Source organism: Callospermophilus lateralis, chromosome 5 (assembly GCF_048772815.1).
Source record: "Callospermophilus lateralis isolate mCalLat2 chromosome 5, mCalLat2.hap1, whole genome shotgun sequence".
Lineage (NCBI taxonomy): Eukaryota > Metazoa > Chordata > Mammalia > Rodentia > Sciuridae > Callospermophilus > Callospermophilus lateralis.
In genome coordinates this window covers 74,063,816-74,082,964 of record NC_135309.1, presented here as the reverse complement: position 1 = coordinate 74,082,964, position 19,149 = coordinate 74,063,816, and the positions used below count along the sequence as shown (strand labels likewise).

Genomic DNA, 19,149 nt, shown 5'->3' with positions numbered 1-19,149 from the left:
TTGTCAAATTTATGTGCATAAAGCTTTTCATGGCATTCTCTTGTTTTCCTTTTAATGTCTATAGGATCTATAGTGATATTCCTGGTCTTATTTCTGATATTGGTAATTCATATCTTACTGCTTTGTCAGTCTTTTTTTTTTTTTTTCAAACCAGGGATTGAACCCAGGAGTGCTTAAACACTGAGTCACATCCCCAGCCCTTTTTATATTTTTAATTTAGAGACAGGGTCTTGCTAAGTTGTTTAGTGCCTCACTAAATTGCTGGGACTATCTTTGAACACATAACTCCTGCCTCAGGCTCCAGAGAGCTGGAATTACAGGTATGTGCCTCCATGCCCACCTATTTGGCAGTCTTTCTGGAAGTCTATCACCTTTGGTTTTGTTCATTTTCTGTGATTTTATGTTCTCAATTCCATTGATTTCTGTTCTTTATTATTTCCTCCTTTCTGCTTGTTATGAGCTTATTTTGATTATCTTTTCCTAGTTTCTTGAGGTGGGACCTTATGTCTCAGCTTTTAGAGCTGAGGTCTATATCTTTTCTAATATAAGCTTTTGGTGCGGAAGATGGCGCTGAAGGGAGTGCAGCACCCCCGTGTACCGCGTCACTAAGCAGGAAAATGACAAGGTAGAATGGCTAAAAGCTAGCTTGTTAGTAATTTCCAGCAAAATTGGGGTGCTCTGAAACCTAGAGGAAGGATTTCCATCGCATAAGGATCAGCTACTGGGGCGCAAATGCGAGAGATTTGTCCGTACGGAGGGTCACGCTGCTCTATTCAGCAAACCGCCCCGCGGCCAGAGTCTGCGGTACTCGCTGGGAAACTACGACGAGATAACAACGCAAAGATACAGAACTACGGATCCTGCAGGCTCCCGCCAGCTGTGCAAATACTGTACTCAGAGCTGAATTCTGGGCTTGAGACGGGGAAGGAAGCCATCCAATTAGATTCTCCACATCGGTCAGACCACAGAGGAAGCCAGTGGCCACGATCTTGGAGAGCTGACGTCATCATCTCTGTTTTTGACTGATTGCAACTCTTTCAGCTATAGAACAGCAGGGAAAACTTAAGGGCCCCTCCCAGCTCTCCTGTGAGAGCGATAGCCAGATCGAGGGAATCAGGAGTGGCGCGGGAGCCGCGGCGAGGGACTCCCGGCTACCGCTCCCACCAGTGCTGACAACTGAGGTCTCTTGCACCAGAAACCGGGGGCGTGGCTACCAGAAGGTAAGTAAATTCCCTGAGGGTTCTAAGCCCCAAGCTCTACAAACTTAGGGTCTGAGGGAGGCAAGCACGGAGAGTGTGCCCAGGTGCTAAGGCTCCCAGGAGCAGCAGACCTGGTGTGTAGCCAGGATTGTGGTGAGCGGGGCCTGGCTCGAGGAAACACAACAGAAGGCCCTAGACACTCAGGATTGGAGACCCACCCAGTCTGGGAGGAAGAGCTGCTGCACAGTGACTGGTTCCCTCCTATTGAGAGGAGAAGCTTGACCCAGTGGGCACAGCACCACCTACTGGAAGAGAAGTTAATCGAACTCTATGACTGCATTTATTATTATTATTATTATTATTATTATTATTATTTATTTTTTTTTTAAATTCGGAGGGTTTTTTTCTCTCTTTTCTTTCATTTGCATTTTCTTTTTTGTGGTTGTTGTTCTTTAATTTTTTTATGTTTTTAATTTTTTTTAACCTTTTAAAATTTTTATTGTTATGATTATTTTTTTTTAAATTTTAACTTTCATTTTTTTATTATCATTATTATCTTTTAAAAAAATTTCTTTCTTCCCCTATTTTCTATTTTTTTTGTCTTTTCATCTCTTTACAATTTTCTTATTCCCCCTTTCTTGAGTTCTACTTGCCTACCCTCATTCTCTTTAGTGACTTCTTCCCTTCCCTTCTAATATCTTTCCTCCCAAGCATCAAATAAATCTATAAGAGTCAACAGTAACTCAGCAATCAAACAGAACAAGAAGTAATATGAGCAATATAAAAAAGGAAGAAAGGGAGTACAAACAATGAAGGACAGCCTAAATATCCAGGAGGACCTAGAGTCACCAGAAAAATGGTCATATAAAGAACTCAAGGAACACCTTAGACAGATGGAATGGAACCTTAAAGAGGATACGAGACAGCAAATTCAGACAGTGAAAGAACACATTGAAAATGAGCTACATAAACAGATAAAAGAAGAAGTAAAGCATCTTTACCAGGAGATAGAGATTATTAAAAAAAATCAAACAATAATTCTAGAAATGAAGGAAACGATAAACCAAATAAGAAATTCAATTGAGAGTATTACTAACTGAGTGGAGCAAGTAGAAGCCAGAACGTCAGATAATGAAGACAAAATATATCATCCTGAAAAGAGTCTAGCCAACTCAGAAAGGCTGGTAGAAAATCACGAGAAAAACATCCAAGAGATATGGGATAACATTAAAAAACCAAACATACGAGTCATTGGGATAGAGGAAGGTACAGAGAATCGAACCAAGGGAATGAATAACCTTCTGAATGAAATAATAACAGAAAACTTTCCAGAAATAAAAAAGGAAACGGATATACAAATTGTAGATGCATACAGAACTCCGAGCACACAAAATCACAGTAGACCAACGCCAAGACACATTGTTATGAAGATAGCCAATATACAGAACAAAGAGAAAATATTAAAAGCTACAAGAGAAAGGAGGCAGATTACATTCAGGGGTAAACCAATAAGGTTAACAACGGATTTTTCATCACAGACGCTGAAAGCGAGAAGATCCTGGAATAACATATTTCAAACACTGAAAGACAATGGATGCCAACCAAGAATTCTGTATCCAGCAAAATTAAGCTTCAAGTATGATAACAAAATAAAAATCTTCCATGATAAACAAAAGCTAAAAGAATTTGCAGCCAGAAAACCAGCATTGCAAAGCATAATGAGCAAAACACTACATGAGGAAGAAATGAAAAACAACAACCAAAACCAACAGTGGGAAGAGCCTTGGTAATGACAGAGGACAGCGGGGAAAGCTAATCATGGAGAAACAAACTAAATTAAAAAAAAAAAAAAGAGATAAATAATCAAACATGGCTGGCAGTACAAACCATATATCAATAGTAACTCTAAACGTTAATGGCTTAAACTCACCAATAAAGCGACATAGGCTGGTAACATGGATTAAAAAAACAAATCCAACAATATGTTGCCTCCAGGAGACACATCTGATCGGAAAAGACATACACAGGCTGAAGATGAAAGAGTGGGAAAAAATATATCACGCACACGGTCCTCGGAAGCAAGCAGGGGTGGCCATTCTCATATCGAATAAAATCAACTTCAAGACTAAGTTAATTCAAAGGGATAAGGAAGGATATTATATACTGTTAAAAGGAACCATTCACCAACAAGACATAACAATTATCAATATTTATGCACCAAATAATGGTGCTGCAACATTCATAAAACAAATTCTCCTCAAGTTCAAGAATCAAATAGACCACAACACAATAATTATGGGTGACTTCAACACACCTCTATCACCATTGGACAAATCCTCCAAACAAAAGTTGAATAAAGAGACTACAGAGCTCAATATCACAATCAATGACCTAGACTTAACTGACATATATAGAATATATCAACCATCATCTAGTGGATATACTTTTTTCTCAGCAGCACATGGATCCTTCTCAAAAATAGACCATATATTATGCCATAGGGCAACCCTCAGTAAATATAAAGGGGTGGAGATAATACCATGTATTTTATCTGATCATAATGGAATGAAACTGGAAATCAATGATAAAAGAAGGAAGGAAAAATCCTACATCACATGGAAAATGAACAATATGTTACTGAATGATCAATGGGTTACAGAAGACATAAAGGAGGAAATCAAAAAATTCTTAGAGATAAATGAAAATACAGATACAACATATAGGAATCTATGGGACACAATGAAAGCAGTTTTAAGAGGGAAATTCATCGCCTGGAGGTCATTCCTCAAAAAAAGGAAAAGCCAACAAATAAATGAGCTCACACTTTCTCTCAAAGCCCTAGAAAAGGAAGAGCAAAACAACAGCAAATGTAGCAGAAGGCAAGAAATAATTAAAATCAGAGCGGAAATCAACGAACTTGAAACAAAAGAAACTATTGAAAAAATTAACAAAACTAAAAGTTGGTTCTTTGAAAAAATAAATAAGATCGACAGACCCTTAGCCATGCTAACGAAGAGAAGAAGAGAGAGAACTCAAATTACTAACATACGGGATGAAAAAGGCAAGATCACAACAGATGCTACAGAAATACAGAAGACAATTAGAAATTATTTTGAAAATCTATATTCCAATAAAATAGAAGAGAATGAAGACATTAATAAATTTCTTAAATCCTATGATTTGCCCAGACTGAGTCAGGAGGATACACACAGTTTGAACAGACCAATATCAATGGATGAGATTGAAGAAGCAATCAAAAGACTACCAACCAAAAAAAGTCCAGGACCGGATGGGTATACAGCGGAGTTTTAAAAAACCTTTAAAGAAGAATTAATACCAATACTTTTCAAGTTATTTCAGGAAATAGAAAAAGAGGGAGCTTTGCCAAATTCATTCTATGAGGCCAACATCACGTTGATTCCGAAACCAGACAAAGACACCTCAAAGAAAGAAAACTACAGACCAATATCTCTGATGAACCTAGATGCAAAAATCCTCAATAAAATTCTGGCGAATCGGATACAAAGGCACATCCCTGGGATGCAAGGCTGGTTCAATATACGGAAATCAATAAATGTTATTCACCACATCAATAGACTCAAAGATAAGAACCATATGATCATCTCGATAGACACAGAAAAAGCATTCGACAAAGTACACCATCCCTTTATGTTCAAAACATTAGAAAAACTAGGGATAACAGGAACTTTCCTCGACATTGTAAAAGCTATCTATGCTAAGCCTCAGGCTAGCATCATTCTGAATGGAGAAAAATTGAAGGCATTCCCTCTAAAATCTGGAACAAGACAGGGATGCCCTCTATCACCACTTCTATTCAACATAGTTCTCGAAACACTGGCCAGAACAATTAGACAGACGAAAGAAATTAAAGGCATAAAAATAGGAAAAGAAGAAATTAAATTATCACTGTTTGCGGATGACATGATTCTATACCTAGAAGACCCAAAAGGGTCTACAAAAAAACTACTAGAACTAATAAATGAATTCAGCAAAGTGGCAGGATATAAAATCAACACTCATAAATCAAAGGCATTTCTGTATATCAGAGACAAAACTTCTGAATCGGAAATGAGGAAAAATACCCCATTCACAATATCCTCAAAAAAAATAAAATACTTGGGAATCAACCTAACAAAAGAGGTGAAAGACTTATACAATGAAAACTACAGAACCCTAAAGAGAGAAATAGAAGAAGATCTTAGAAGATGGAAAAACATACCCTGTTCATGGATAGGCAGAACTAACATCATCAAAATGGCGATATTACCAAAAGTTCTCTATAGATTTAATGCAATGCCAATCAAAATCCCAACAGCATTTATTGTAGAAATAGAGAAAGCAATCATGAAATTCATATGGAAAAATCAAAGACCCAGAATAGCAAAAGCAATTCTAAGCAGGAAGTTTGAATCAGGCGGTATAGTGATACCAGATTTCAAACTATATTACAGAGCAATTGTAACAAAAACAGCATGGTACTGGTACCAAAACAGGCGAGTGGACCAATGGTACAGAATAGAGGACACAGAGACTAATCCACAAAGCTACAATTATCTTATATTTGATAAAGGAGCTAAAAGCCTGCAATGGAGGAAGGATAGCATCTTCAACAAATGGTGTTGGGAAAACTGGAAATCCATATGCAACAAAATGAAACTGAATCCCTTCCTCTCACCATGCACAAAAGTTAACTCAAAGTGGATCAAGGAATTAGATATCAAATCAGAGACTCTGTGTCTGATAGAAGAAAAAGTTGGCTTCGATCTACATATTGTGGGGTTGGGCTCGAAATTCCTTAATAGGACACCCATAGCACAAGAGTTAATAACAAGAATCAACAAATGGGACTTACTTAAACTGAAAAGTTTTTTCTCAGCAAGAGAAACAATAAGAGAGGTAAATAGGGAGCCTACATCATGGGAACAAATTTTTACTCCTCACACTTCAGATAGAGCTCTAATATCCAGAGTATACAAAGAACTCAAAAAATTAGACAATAATATAACAAATAACCCAATCAACAAATGGGCCAAGGACCTGAACAGACACTTCTCAGAGGAGGACATACAATCAATCAACAAGTACATGAAAAAATGCTCACCATCTTTAGCAGTCAGAGAAATGCAAATCAAAACCACCCTAAGATACCATCTCACTCCAGTAAGATTGGGAGCCATTAGGAAGTCAAACAACAACAAGTGCTGGCGAGGATGTGGGGAAAAGGGTACTCTGGTACATTGCTGGTGGGACTGCAAACTGGTGCTGCCAATTTGGAAAGCAGTATGGAGATTCCTGGGAAAGCTGGGAATGGAACCACCATTTGACCCAGCTATTGCCCTTCTTGGTCTATTCCCTGAAGACCTTAAAAGAGCGTACTACAGGGATACTGCCACATCGATGTTCATAGCAGCACAATTCACAATAGCTAGACTGTGGAACCAACCCAGATGTCCTTCAATAGATGAATGGATAAAAAAAATGTGGCATTTATACACCATGGAGTATTACGCAGCGCTAAAAAAATGACAAAATCATAGAATTTGCAGGGAAATGGATGGCATTAGAGCAGATTATGCTTAGTGAAGTTAGCCAATCCTTAAAAACCAAATACCAAATGTCTTCTTTGATATAATGAGAGCAACTAAGAACAGAGCAGGGAGGAAGAACAGGAAGAAAAGATTAACATTAATCAGAGACATGAGGTGGGAGGGAAAGGGAGAGAAAAGGGAAATTGCATGGAAATGGAGGGAGACCCTCAATGTTATACAAAATTACATATAAGAAGTTGTGAGGGGAAGGGGAAAATAAACAAGGAGGGAAATGAATTACAGTAGATGGGGTAGAGAGAGAAGATGGGAGGGGAGGGGAGGGGAGGGGAGGGAGGATAGTAGAGGATAGGAAAGGTAGCAGAATACAACAGTTACTAATAGGGCATTAGGTAAAAATGTGGATGTGTAACCGATGTGATTCTGCAATCTGTATTTGGGGGTAAAAATGGGAGTTCATAATCCACTTGAATCTATTATATGTAATATGAGATGTCAAGAGCTTTGTAATATTTTGAACAACCAATAAAAAAAAAATAAGCTTTTGGTGCAATAAATTTCCCTTTCAGTTTCAGATATATCCCTTCTCTTTTGATTACAAAAAAAAAAAAAAAGAAAGAAAAAAAATTAGCCATAGAGATTGAACTCAGGGCTTTGTGCATGCTAGGCAAGTACTCTCCCTCTGAATTACATTTTTAGCTCTATATTATCATTTCATTTAAATATATTGTGATTTGTTTCATAACCCAGGATACAGTTTTGGTAAATATTCCATGGATGCTTAAAAAGAAAACATTCTGCTGCTGTTGGATGCAATGTTCATACTATTCATCTATTTCACATCCTTACTGATTTGCCCTCTAGTAGTTCTACCAATTCTGAGAAATGAATGTTGAAGTTCCCAAATATAATTATGAAACTCTCTTTTTCTTCCTTTTGGTTCTGTCAGGTTTTGCTTCATGTACTTTGCTATACAAATAAAAGTCGGGTGCATACACATTAGGATTACCATGTATTTTAGCAGATTGACCATTTTATCATTATGTAATATTTCTGTCACTAATCATTTCCTTTGCTCTAAAGTCAGCTTTAGCTGATGTTAATATAGCTACTTTTTTTTTTAAATTAATGCTTGAATGATATGCTTTCCTTCTTTCACTTTCTACCTACCTTTTTATCATTATATTTTTTGAGTGGGTTTCTTGTAGAAAGGAAATATTTGGATCATTTTTTAAAAAATCTATTATGATTATGTGTTTTTAATTGGTATATTTAGACCTTTACATTTTAATATAATTGTTGATATTTCAGAGCTCAAGTTCGGCTTTTTATTTTTTGTTTTCTGTTTGTTCCCTGTTTTTTTTTTTTTTATTTTCCTTTTCCTGCCATACTGTAGCAAGGCAAGGTACATATTATAGAACACCATTTTGGTTTACCTATAGTGTTTTGAGTGTGTTTATATAGTTTTTTTTATATTGATTGCTCTAATTTCTTAATTTTCCTTTGTCTGAGAATGTTTTGATTACCCTTTTAATCCTGAAGGTTATTCATGGATTATGTAGAATTTTTTGTTTATTTGTTTAACATATTTTTATTTATATGTTTTAGTTGTAAATGAACACAATACCTTTATTTTATTTATTTATTTTTATGTGGTGCTGAGGATCAAACCCCATGCCTCCCACGTGCTAGGCAAGTGCTCTACCACTGAACTACAACTGCAGCCCTAATTATGTAGAATTTTGAGTGGTCAGTTTTTGTTTTGTGGCACTTGAAAAATGTGCCACAATCTATGGCCTCTATAATTTCAGATGATAAATTCACTATCACTCAATAATTGCTCCCCTATAATGTATTATTCTTCTAGTTGCTTCTATTTTCTGTTTTTAGTTTTCAGAAATTTATGATGCACCTTGGGATTGACTTCTTTCAGTTTATCCTATGGAGACCACTTAGCTTTATGAATCTGTGGGCTTATTATACCTTTCATCAAATTTGGGAATTTGTTAGAAACTGTTTATTTTTCAGTTCCATGTTCTTTCTCCTCTGTCTGGAATTCTAATGACACAAATGTTAGAATTTTTATTGTAATCCTAAAGGTCTCTATGGCTCTGTTTATTTTTTTCCCATTTTATTTTTTGTCTATTTAGATTTTGTAATATACTTATAGCATAAGTATACTTAACATATACTTATGTCTTCAAGTTCACTAATTCTTTTCCTTGTCATCTTTTTCTGTTACTGAGCCAACTCAGTGACTTTTGAATCTCAGTTATTGTATTTTTCAGTTTTATTCTGTATCCCCACTTATCCATGATTTCACTTCCCATGCCTTCAGTTAGTCACACAGTCAACCATGGTACAAAAATATCAAATGGAAAATTCCAGAAATAACAATTCATAAATTATTTTTGTTGTCCCACTCTGACCTGCCTCAAACATGAATCATCCTTTTGTCCAGCATATCTATACTGCATACACTATCCACGTGTTAGTCAAATAACTTTTATTATGATAAAGGAGAACAATCATATACTATATCATATGAATTTAGAGGAAACACATTCTATCCACAATAGCACCTACTAATTTTCTTTCCTAATTCAAGTTGTGATTTTCTTGGTTCTTGGGAAGATGAGTGAATTTCAATTATATCCTGGATATTTAATTTGTGAGACTCTAGATCCTATTTAATCTTCTCTTTCAGTAGGTAGTCACCTGCTTGGGTTTAGTGTGATGATTCTGGCTTACTTATGTAGGCTCTGGCTCCAATAACAATTTGATTTACAAGGCCTTCATAGTGCTCTTCTAGTCTGCTTCCTTTGTATGTTATACAGAGGCTAATCTAAAAACCTGGGCAGTGTTCCACACTATAGTTCAGTTCTCAGGTCTTTCTGTTAATTCTGGTCAGTTTCTTTTGCTCCTTCTCTCCAAAATCCTACCCTCACTCTCTAATCGGGATAGTAAAGTTCCTGCCACCACTGAATGTTGGATACTAGGAGTAGAAGTGTAAGCTCCTCCCTTGACCCCCAAATGATACCACCCCATGGGGAAATCAAAGCCCTGCCTGTCCTTGATGCTTATCTGAAGGTAATAGTTCATGTTCCTCACTTACCCCACTGACTCTACTCCTAAGAGGGAAACAGAATGCTGCCTCACACTGCCTGTTGCCACCAGGATGGAGGTAGGTAGACTCCCCTGCACCCCTACTGATACCACCTCATAAGGGAAAAGTGAAGAGACATCTTGGTGCTGTCAAGCAGAGGACAGGCATCCTTTGCCTGGTCTCTACTGACACAACAATAGGATAAATAGTCTGCTACTCAAGGATAGAAAATCAGTATCCATATTTGGTCTCTGCTTAAACCATACCATCAAGAGAAGCAGACAGTAGTCATTGGGCAGAGAACAGAAGTTAAGACTACTCAGCTCCCACTGACACCACCTCGGTGGAAGCAGCAGAGTAACTTATTGCCACTGGGATGAAGTACAAGTTCAGGTTTCCACTCGGCTTCAGCTTGCTATACCAACATGCAAGAGGAGGAAGTACTCCCCACTCAATTTCTATTGGCACTGCGGGGTGTGTGTGTGTGTATGTGTGTGTGTGTGTGTGTGTGTGTGTGTGTGTGTGAGAGAGAGAGAGAGAGAGAGAGAGAGTGTGTGTGTGTGTGTGTGTGTGTGAAAGAGGGAGGGAGGGAGGGAGAGAGAGAGAGAGAGAGAGAGAGAGAGAGAGAGAGAGATATTTCCAATGTCTTTGGCTGAATTAGGACAGGTGTCAGCAAAAAGGTTTTTATCCTGCTAGATTACCCTTTTTCTGGGACTTTATCTAGAAAGAGCTGGCTTTTCTTAGACCTTTTTAAAATCTGTACCTGCTACCATTTCCAGAATATAGGATTCTCCAGTGCCAAGTCTGGGATATCAAGGGAAAAATGAAAATCCAATTCACTGCCATGTCATTCCTCAAGCTCCTAATCTGCCACCTTCTCACCATCTTATGTAGATTTTCTATATTTGCTTTTAGTAATATGTCCAGGGTTTTTACTTATCTTTTAGAGGGAGAAATAGGGAAAAATAAATCTTCTACTTCTTTCCCAAAATCAAAAGCTTAAGGGGCTGGGGTGTAGCTCAAGTGGTAGAACATTTGCCTAGCATGTGTAAGGCACTAGGTTCGATCCTCAGCACCACATAAAAATAAATAAAATAAAGGTATTGTGTTCATCTACAACTAAAAAAAATTTTCAATTAAAAAAAAAAAAACATCAGCTGGGTGTGTTGGCACACACCTGTAATCCTTGTGACTTGGGAGGCTAAGGAAGGAAGATTGTGAGTTCAAGGCCTGCCTTGGCAATTTAGCAAAGCCCTGGCAACTTAGTGAGATCCCATCTTAAAAGCAAAAAGGGTGGGGTGGGGCACGGCGCTGGAATAAAGCGCCCCTGGGTTAAATCCCCAGGACTTCCCCGCCCCCCCCAAAAAAGTATCAAGCAATATATATGGTAATAGAGGGATAAATGGACAAAATTCAAGAAAATATTTAATACTAACAATCCAAACCTGTAAGACAGAGCTTTTCTGAAACAAGGAACTCTTCGCCTAAACCAACTAAGGTACCCACTGCTAGAATGAAATTGATACCCTATCCCCCAAAATCAAATTCATACAAATACAAAATTGAGGATATGGCCTATAACTATCTGTCAATATTGTCTTTATTAACAACAAAAGTGCCATCCTGTACTTAAAGATACCATAAAGAATGGGTTTAAAAGTTAATAATCTAAAAGTATGAAGACATCTGTAGCCAGGAGCTTTCTTCAAAACTCCTATACCTATTTCAAGTCAAGACAGGTTTCTACTGAATATATAAAGAAATTATTTGTCAGTCCCAGAGCCAGTATTAACAAACATCACGTTACAGTGAGTTGAGTCAGTCCAGGCAGGCTCTAAATGAAAGCAGGAGGACCCCAGAACCCAGCAAACTCAATGAAGGAGCTAACAACTTAGGCTCCAGAGACGTAAGGAAAGAGTGTGACAGTCATAGCTCAGAATTGGGCAACTTATTCAAATTGGCAGGTACTGAGATGTTGCACTTGGGTGCTGTTATTGGGATCCCACTGCAAGAGGAAAAGTTTTTATTGCAAAAACCATAGCAGAAAACTTTCAAGTCATTTTTTGTTTTCACACTTTTAAAATCTTTGCATAACTATTAATATTTTACTATAGAAACTGAATTATAAAAGGAAAATGCCATTACCAGAGGAAAGAAAAATCCAATTGCTCTCACCAAGAGAGGTGAAAAAAGTGAAAGGGGTTAAGTGGGTCTTCCACCCACATTGAAGACAAAGAACCAAGAAAGTGATTTTTATGTTCCCATCAGCTCTGTATGGTGGCCCTAGTGAAGGAGCGATGCAGGGGAAGGAGCCAAAATCACTACCATAGGTACCTAGGCACACATACTCTTCTCAACTGGCCTCACCAGCACCAGGTAGCAGATTTTTTTTTTTCTGGCCCCCACTCCCACACCAGCTAATACATCTGTGGTAGGACAGAATGTCGTGCATCACTTTCCTTCACCCTTTGCTGCCACTGCCACCACCCTGCTCCTCACCTTCCCACACCATATGCACTATCCATGCAGGACATGTGACTTGGATAAGATGAGTAAAGACATGGAGACTTGGCCTGCAAACAAACACATCTTAAACAGGTTAGTCTCAGCCCACCCACAAAGGTTTTTCTGTCTCAGAAATACTTAGTTTTAAAGGATCCGAAGGACCTAAGATCCCTTAATGTACAAGTTGCCAAGGATTTAAGGGAGAGAGCAGAGAGGCAGACAAAAGAAAAAGAGATTGTGAGGAGGAAAAGAAGGAGGGAAAACTTTGAGCAGTCTTCAAAGTGGCCAGAAGAGATTTTTTCAAGAATTAACAGGTTTCTGCTGTGTGAAGTTTCCTCATAAAACTAGGAATAGAATCACCATTTGACCCAGTTATCCTAAAATCAACATACTACAGTGATGCAGCCACACCAATGTTTATTACAGCTCAATTCACAATATCTAAGCTATGGAGCCAACCCAGGTGTCCTTCAGCAGAAAAGTGGATAAATAAAACGTGAGCTGGGCACGGTAGCACACGCCTGTAATCCCAGCAGCTTGCGAGGCTAAAGCTGGAGGATCTCAAGTTCAAAGTCAGCCTCAGCAAAAGCAAGGAGCTAAGTAACTCAGTGGGACCTTGTCTCTAAATAAAAAGGGCTGAGGATGGTGGCTCAGTGGTCAAGTGTCCCTGAGTTCAATGGAAGGAAGGAAGGGAGGGAGGGAGGGAGGGAGGAAGGAAGGAAGGAAATGTGGTATATATACATAATGGAGTATTGCTCAGCAATTAAGAAAATGACTTTATAACATTTGCCAATAAATGGATGGATCTGGAGACTATCATGCTACGTGAAAAAAGCCAGTCCCCAAAAGCCAAAAGTCAAATGTATTCACTGATATGTGGAAGCTAACCCAAAATAAGGGAGAAAGGTGAAGAACAGAAATTCAGTAGATTAGATAATGAGGAATGAAGGGAAGAGCAGTGGAATAAATCAGACACAGCTTTTATATATGTACATATATGAATACATGAGAATGAATCCCATCATCATGTATATCCACAAGAATGTGGTCCTCATTAGAATAAGACATATTCCATCCTTTATATCAATTATATCAAAATGGAATCTGTCAAATACATCTAAAAAGAACCAATAAAAATAAAATTAAATAAAGATGATTTGCAGTGGGGAAAAAAGAATTAACAGATTTCTACTGGAAATGTAAATAAATTATTTGTGACACTCCCTTATGATCCATCTAAAAGCAATTCTGTCTCTTCTCATTCCTTTAGCTTGTAGAGAAAAAATAATAATTATTATTATTATTATTATTGGCACTTTATCACTGAGCTACATCACCAGCCCTTTTTATTTTGAGAGTGTCTCACTAAGTTGCTTATGATCTAAGTTGCTGAGGCTGGCCTCAAATTTGTGATCTTCCTGCCTCAGCTTCCTGAGTCATAGGCATGTGTCACCACAACCAGACCTTGTAGAGAATTTTAGAGCTGGGGAAAACTTCAGTTATCCTGGACTGAGTCACATGTTTTATATTTAAGGAACCTGAGGCCTGAAAAAAAAATACATTTGCTACATTATATATTCAAAGGACAAAGACAAAAATCCAGACTTCTCCCTTCCATGTTTCAGCTCTTCTGTTCTTTTGGAACACATTTGTGTCGAATCCCAATGCAAGGGAAGGGTTCTGGGTTGTAATCTCCTTTCACCGGACTCATGCCTATGACAATGGAGAATATGGACACCTCTGCTCTGTGCAACAATTTCTCCAAACATGTTGTAGAAAGTTGGATCCTAAACTAACTAGACTGAAATGCTCCAAGCATTGTTTGGTCTGTTTTTGTTTTATTTTTTATTCATATATATATATATATATATATATTTTTGTATTTTTTTATTAGTTGCGCATGACAATACAATGATCTTGACATATCATACATTTGAATCAAATGGGGTATAATTTCTCATTTTTCCAAGTGAACAGGTTGCAGAATCATTGGTTATACAGACACGTATATACATACAGTAATACTAGTGTTTATTTTATTCTGCTGCCCTTCCTGTCCCCCCTTCCCCACCCCTCCCCTCACTTCTCTCTACCCAATCTAATGTGACACATTTCTTTTTTTTCCCCTCATATCATCATACATGTATTTTGTATAATGATGAGGGTCTCTTTCCATCTTCTGTGCAATTCCCCTTCTCCCTCCCATTCCCTCCCACCTCTTTTCACTATTTAGTGGTAATCTTCTTCTCATGCTCTTCCTCCCTACCCCATTTCTAGTCACCCCGCCCCCCTTATATCAGAGAAGACATTCAACATTTATTTTTTTAGGAATTGGCTAACTTCACTTAGTATAATCTGCTCTAATGCCATCCATTTCCCTGCAAATGCCATGATCTTACTATTTTTTAGTGCTGCGCAATATTCCATTGTGTATAAATGCCACATTTTTTTTATCCATTCATCTATTGAAGGGCATCTAGGTTGGTTCCAGAGTCTAGCTACTGTGAACTGTGCTGCTATAAACATTGATGTGGCTGTGTCCCTGTAGTATGCTCTTTTTAGGTCTTTTGGATATAGTCCGAGAAGGGGAATAGCTGGGTCAAATGGTGGTTCCATTCCCAGCTTTCCAAGGAATCTGTTTTTGTTTTAAATAATGAGTTTCTTATTTGTCATTAACAATTTTTTTTTGGTAGTAGGGTTGAACTCAGGGGCACTCAGCCACTGAGCCACATCCCCAGCCCTATTTTGTGTTTTATTTAGAGAAAGGGTCTCACTATGTTGCTTAAGGCCTCACTTTTGCTGAGGCTGTCTCTGAACTCAGGATTTTCTTTTCTTAGCCTCCTGAGTCAATGGGATTACAGGTGTCTGCCACCACGCCCGGTGCTCTTCCTATTATTTTTACAACATGATTATTCCGTGTTTAGTGCAAAAACTTTAGAAAACATGTTTCTCTCCTGTGCAAAAACTCAAGGCAATGCTGCAGGCTTACACTAACTAAAAAGAAGACCACATACCTTGTCTTCCTTTGAACTCTCCACCTCTGCTCCCTCCTTGAATTTGGCCAGGGCACTCTTGAGGTCCTGAGATGTATAGGTATTGGTGTTGATGTCCAATCTGTCCAAAGAGAAGCTGAGAGTCAGGAGAAAGGTACCACATTTCCCAAGAAAGAAAAAGCCCCTGGCTGTCTGGGCATTCCAAGGTTATTTAGGCCAAGCCAATATTTAGTATATTCTTATACCTTTGCCTTCAGACAGCCAGAGGCCCAAGAGGGTGACTTTCCTTGAGGCCAGAGGAGGAAACACACAGCTAAAGACGGGGTTATTTCTTGAAGACAGAGGAAAAGGCACAGGGCAGAGAGAAGCCCACCTTTGACAAAGAGGTTACAGCTGATAGGCAGAAATGATCCTAGAATGTCTGTGATGCTGCTCTCTGAGCACAGGCCACAGCAGGGCCTCGTGGCAGGCAGAGGATTCAGAGAAAGGGAAGGAGGGCAACAGGGACCCAAGTTCCTCAGAGTATGCTGACTTAACTGACAAGGCAGTTTGATTTTACCAAAATGATTGGATAGATTCACACCTTAAAAATAACCTTTGAGGCCAGGCATGGTGGTGTATGCCTATAATCCCAACAGCTCTGGAGGCTGAGACAGGTGGATTTCAGGTTCAAAGCCAGCCTCAGCAACGGTGAGGCGCTAAGCAACTCAGTGAGACCCCATCTCTAAATAATATACAAAATAGGGCTGAGGATATGGCTCAGTGGTTGAGTGCCCCTGAGTTCAATCCCTAGTACCCCCTCCCAAAAAAGAATAATCTTTGAGCCATGAGGAAAAGCAGGAGGTATATATTAATCTCACAGAGGAATGGATTTGAGACACTGATGAGTAGAAGAATCAAGGTCGGCCACTTTCCATAGCCTGCCTTCAAGGGGAGAGAGTAATCTCAACATGGCAGCAATCTCAATATTTTAAGAGACTAGAGTGGTATCCTAACAAAGATCCCTGGAGTTGATCCAAGCCACAATCATTTACCTTGATTGGAGAGAAGGCATCAGTGGGAGGAATGGGGAAAGGTTTCACCACCAGCACTCAAGTCAATTAACAATGGTAATGTGGACAAATGGAAGTGTACATATGGAATGTGCTTGGACATGTCTGGCTATGGCTTGGTTAAGGATAACCCTGGAGATTTCAGAGTGGGGGAGGAAAGGGTTGCTCTCTTATTCTACTTCAAGGGCATAGCAAGTCAGTCTCATAGTCCAAAATCCTAACAGTTCTCAGCTTTCAAGAGAAGGACATGTACTCAGTCAGGGCTCTGCTCATTCAGTTTTGTTTTTGTTTTGTTTTGTTTTTAATATTTTTTAGTTGTCAATGGACCTTTATTTTATTTATTTATATGCAGTGCTGAGGATAGAACCCAGTGCCTCACACATGCTAGGCAAGCACTCTACCACTGATCCACAACTCCAGCCCCTCATTCAGTTTCTGATTCATCCTAAAGACTCTTTAGGTTCTGAGAAAAACTTGTTCTCTAAACCTCAGTCCTTCTAATTTCATTAATTATAGTTAATCACTCCTATTTATTTTATACTTTACTGTGGGTCAGTAGTTTGTTAGTTAAAAAGTAGTATTTCATTCAAACAGCATAACCTCACAAAGAAGGTAAGAGAATCCCGAATCCCTCTCTCCACAAAGCAACATCCACTGTCAACTGTATGAGGATACCACTGTCCTAGCCCACTCCCTACCAGGAGCTAAGGATTCAGGAGCCACAGCTGGAACAGATTATCTCTTCTGCCTCTTCCAAGATTTGGTCAGAACTAATCCTATCTTGCCTTCTATCTCTGCTGCCTTTAGTGCCCCTCTCCCAGGCCATGCATTATCTCTATCCTCAGACATACAAAGCTCATCCCCAACTACATACATTCACACACTACTGCATCATTACTCTTACTTCATTCTTCACTGAGAAAAATGAAAGTTATCAAAAATTTCCTCATCTTTCCATCATTAGCTCTGCAAACCAACACGTACCTAGATCTATGCTCTCTACTATCCTTAAATTACAATGGATGACAGCGTCCCTGCACCTATTAAACATGTTTTAGATCCCATGTGCCTTCACAAAAGGTTTAACCCTCATGACTATCAGCAATTTCACCCCTCAACTGGATTATTCTCATACAGCACTCCTTGACCCGCATAATCTCTTCATATCTTCATGCCATTTCCCTATTCTTACAGGGAAAAACTTAATGAACACATTGTCTATACTCACTATCCCTATCTTCCTGATTTGTATTTACATTGCCATTTGCTCTGACCTGGATTCTGTCTCCACCACACCACTAACACTGTTCATCAAAATTACTAATAATTGGGGCTGGGATTGTGGCTCAGTGGTAGAGTACTCACCTAGCACAGGAGGGACTTGGGTTCGATCCTCAGCACCACATAAAAATAAAATAAAAATAAAAGATGTTGTGTCCACCGAAAACTAAAAATAAATATTAAAAAATTCTCTCTCTCTCTCTCTCTCTCTCTCTCTCTAAAAAAAAAATCACCAATAATCGATGACCAATCCAATGGTCCCTTCACTAACTTCACATTCCTCAACCACTCAGCAGCATTTGCACAGTGTATCTTTCCCTTCTTAAAGCACTCTTCTTTCCTGGCTTCTCTTACCCCACTCTCCTTGTTCCTTACTCTTTTCTCCAACTCTTCTTATTGTTCCTCTTCTCTCTACCTAAACCCTACATAGAGGAATGCCCCAGAGTTCAGTCCTGAACAAGTTCTCTTCTTCATCTCCAAAATGAGATTTTAAATACTGATTTATCAGTAATGCCAATACATCTTTGACCTGAACTTCTCCCCTCTCACAACTGATGTATCTTGGGTCTCAGATGTTTAACAAATACCTCAAATTTACTGAATCTAAAACATAGTTTTTGATTCTTTCCCTCTTTCAACTTTTCTATTTCAATAAATAGCACCTCCAAGCACCCAGTTGCTCAAACCCCCAAATGAGACTTTATTTTGAATATTCTGAACTTCCTTCCTTCCTTCCCTCAACCTCTACATCTAAATCACAAGCAAGTCCTGTTGGCTTCACCTCCAAATTAAATCTCCAAGCTCGCCCACTCCCCATTAAGATACCTTGGGCTAAGCATCATTATGCCTTGTCTGATTTACTAAAATAGTGTCCTCATTGTCTCTGTACTTCTTCTTTTCTCCACCTTCAATCTCTTCTCCAGACACAAAGTAACTAGAGTTATCCTGCTAAATAATACCACATTAAATCACTCTCATGTCTAAAATCATCCATAGTTTTCTACTACCATTAAAGGTGAATGAAGAATACTCAAATGTTCCTTAACACTCCAAGATCTGGGCACTGGGGTTGTAGTGCAACAGTAGAGTGCTCACCTAGCATGCGTGAGGCCCTGGGTTCAATCCTCACCACCACATAAAAACAAATAAATAAAATAAAGATGTTGTGTTCAACTACAACTAAAAATTAAATATTTAAAAAAAACTCAAGATCTGGCTCCCACATCTCTCTCATTCTCATTTCCTAGTAGTTTCCTTTCTTCTCCTGCATCATTTTCCTTCTTCTCCAATTTGATAATGCCTTCTCCTTGACAAAGCCAGAATTATTCTTATTGTTCCATGTTCTTGAAGTGTTCTGACCCCTAAACTTATAAACTTAACCCTCTGCAGGGATAAATCCTCTTCATCCTTTGTATCTCAGTTCAAATAGCTTGATGAGGGCTTTTC

General features: G+C 38.6%; 1 protein-coding gene across 6 annotated transcripts in view; it reads right to left on the bottom strand.

The window, feature by feature from the left end:
• The window catches only part of Sil1 (SIL1 nucleotide exchange factor), a 262,428-nt gene that overhangs the window by 87,020 nt on the left and 156,259 nt on the right, over positions 1-19,149 (bottom strand). For all 6 annotated transcript variants that reach the window (XM_076855992.1, XM_076855990.1, XM_076855994.1 and 3 more), the window contains one exon: positions 15,392-15,491. In XM_076855992.1, the coding sequence (XP_076712107.1) occupies positions 15,392-15,491 (100 nt within the window). The remainder of the gene's footprint in view (positions 1-15,391; positions 15,492-19,149) is intronic.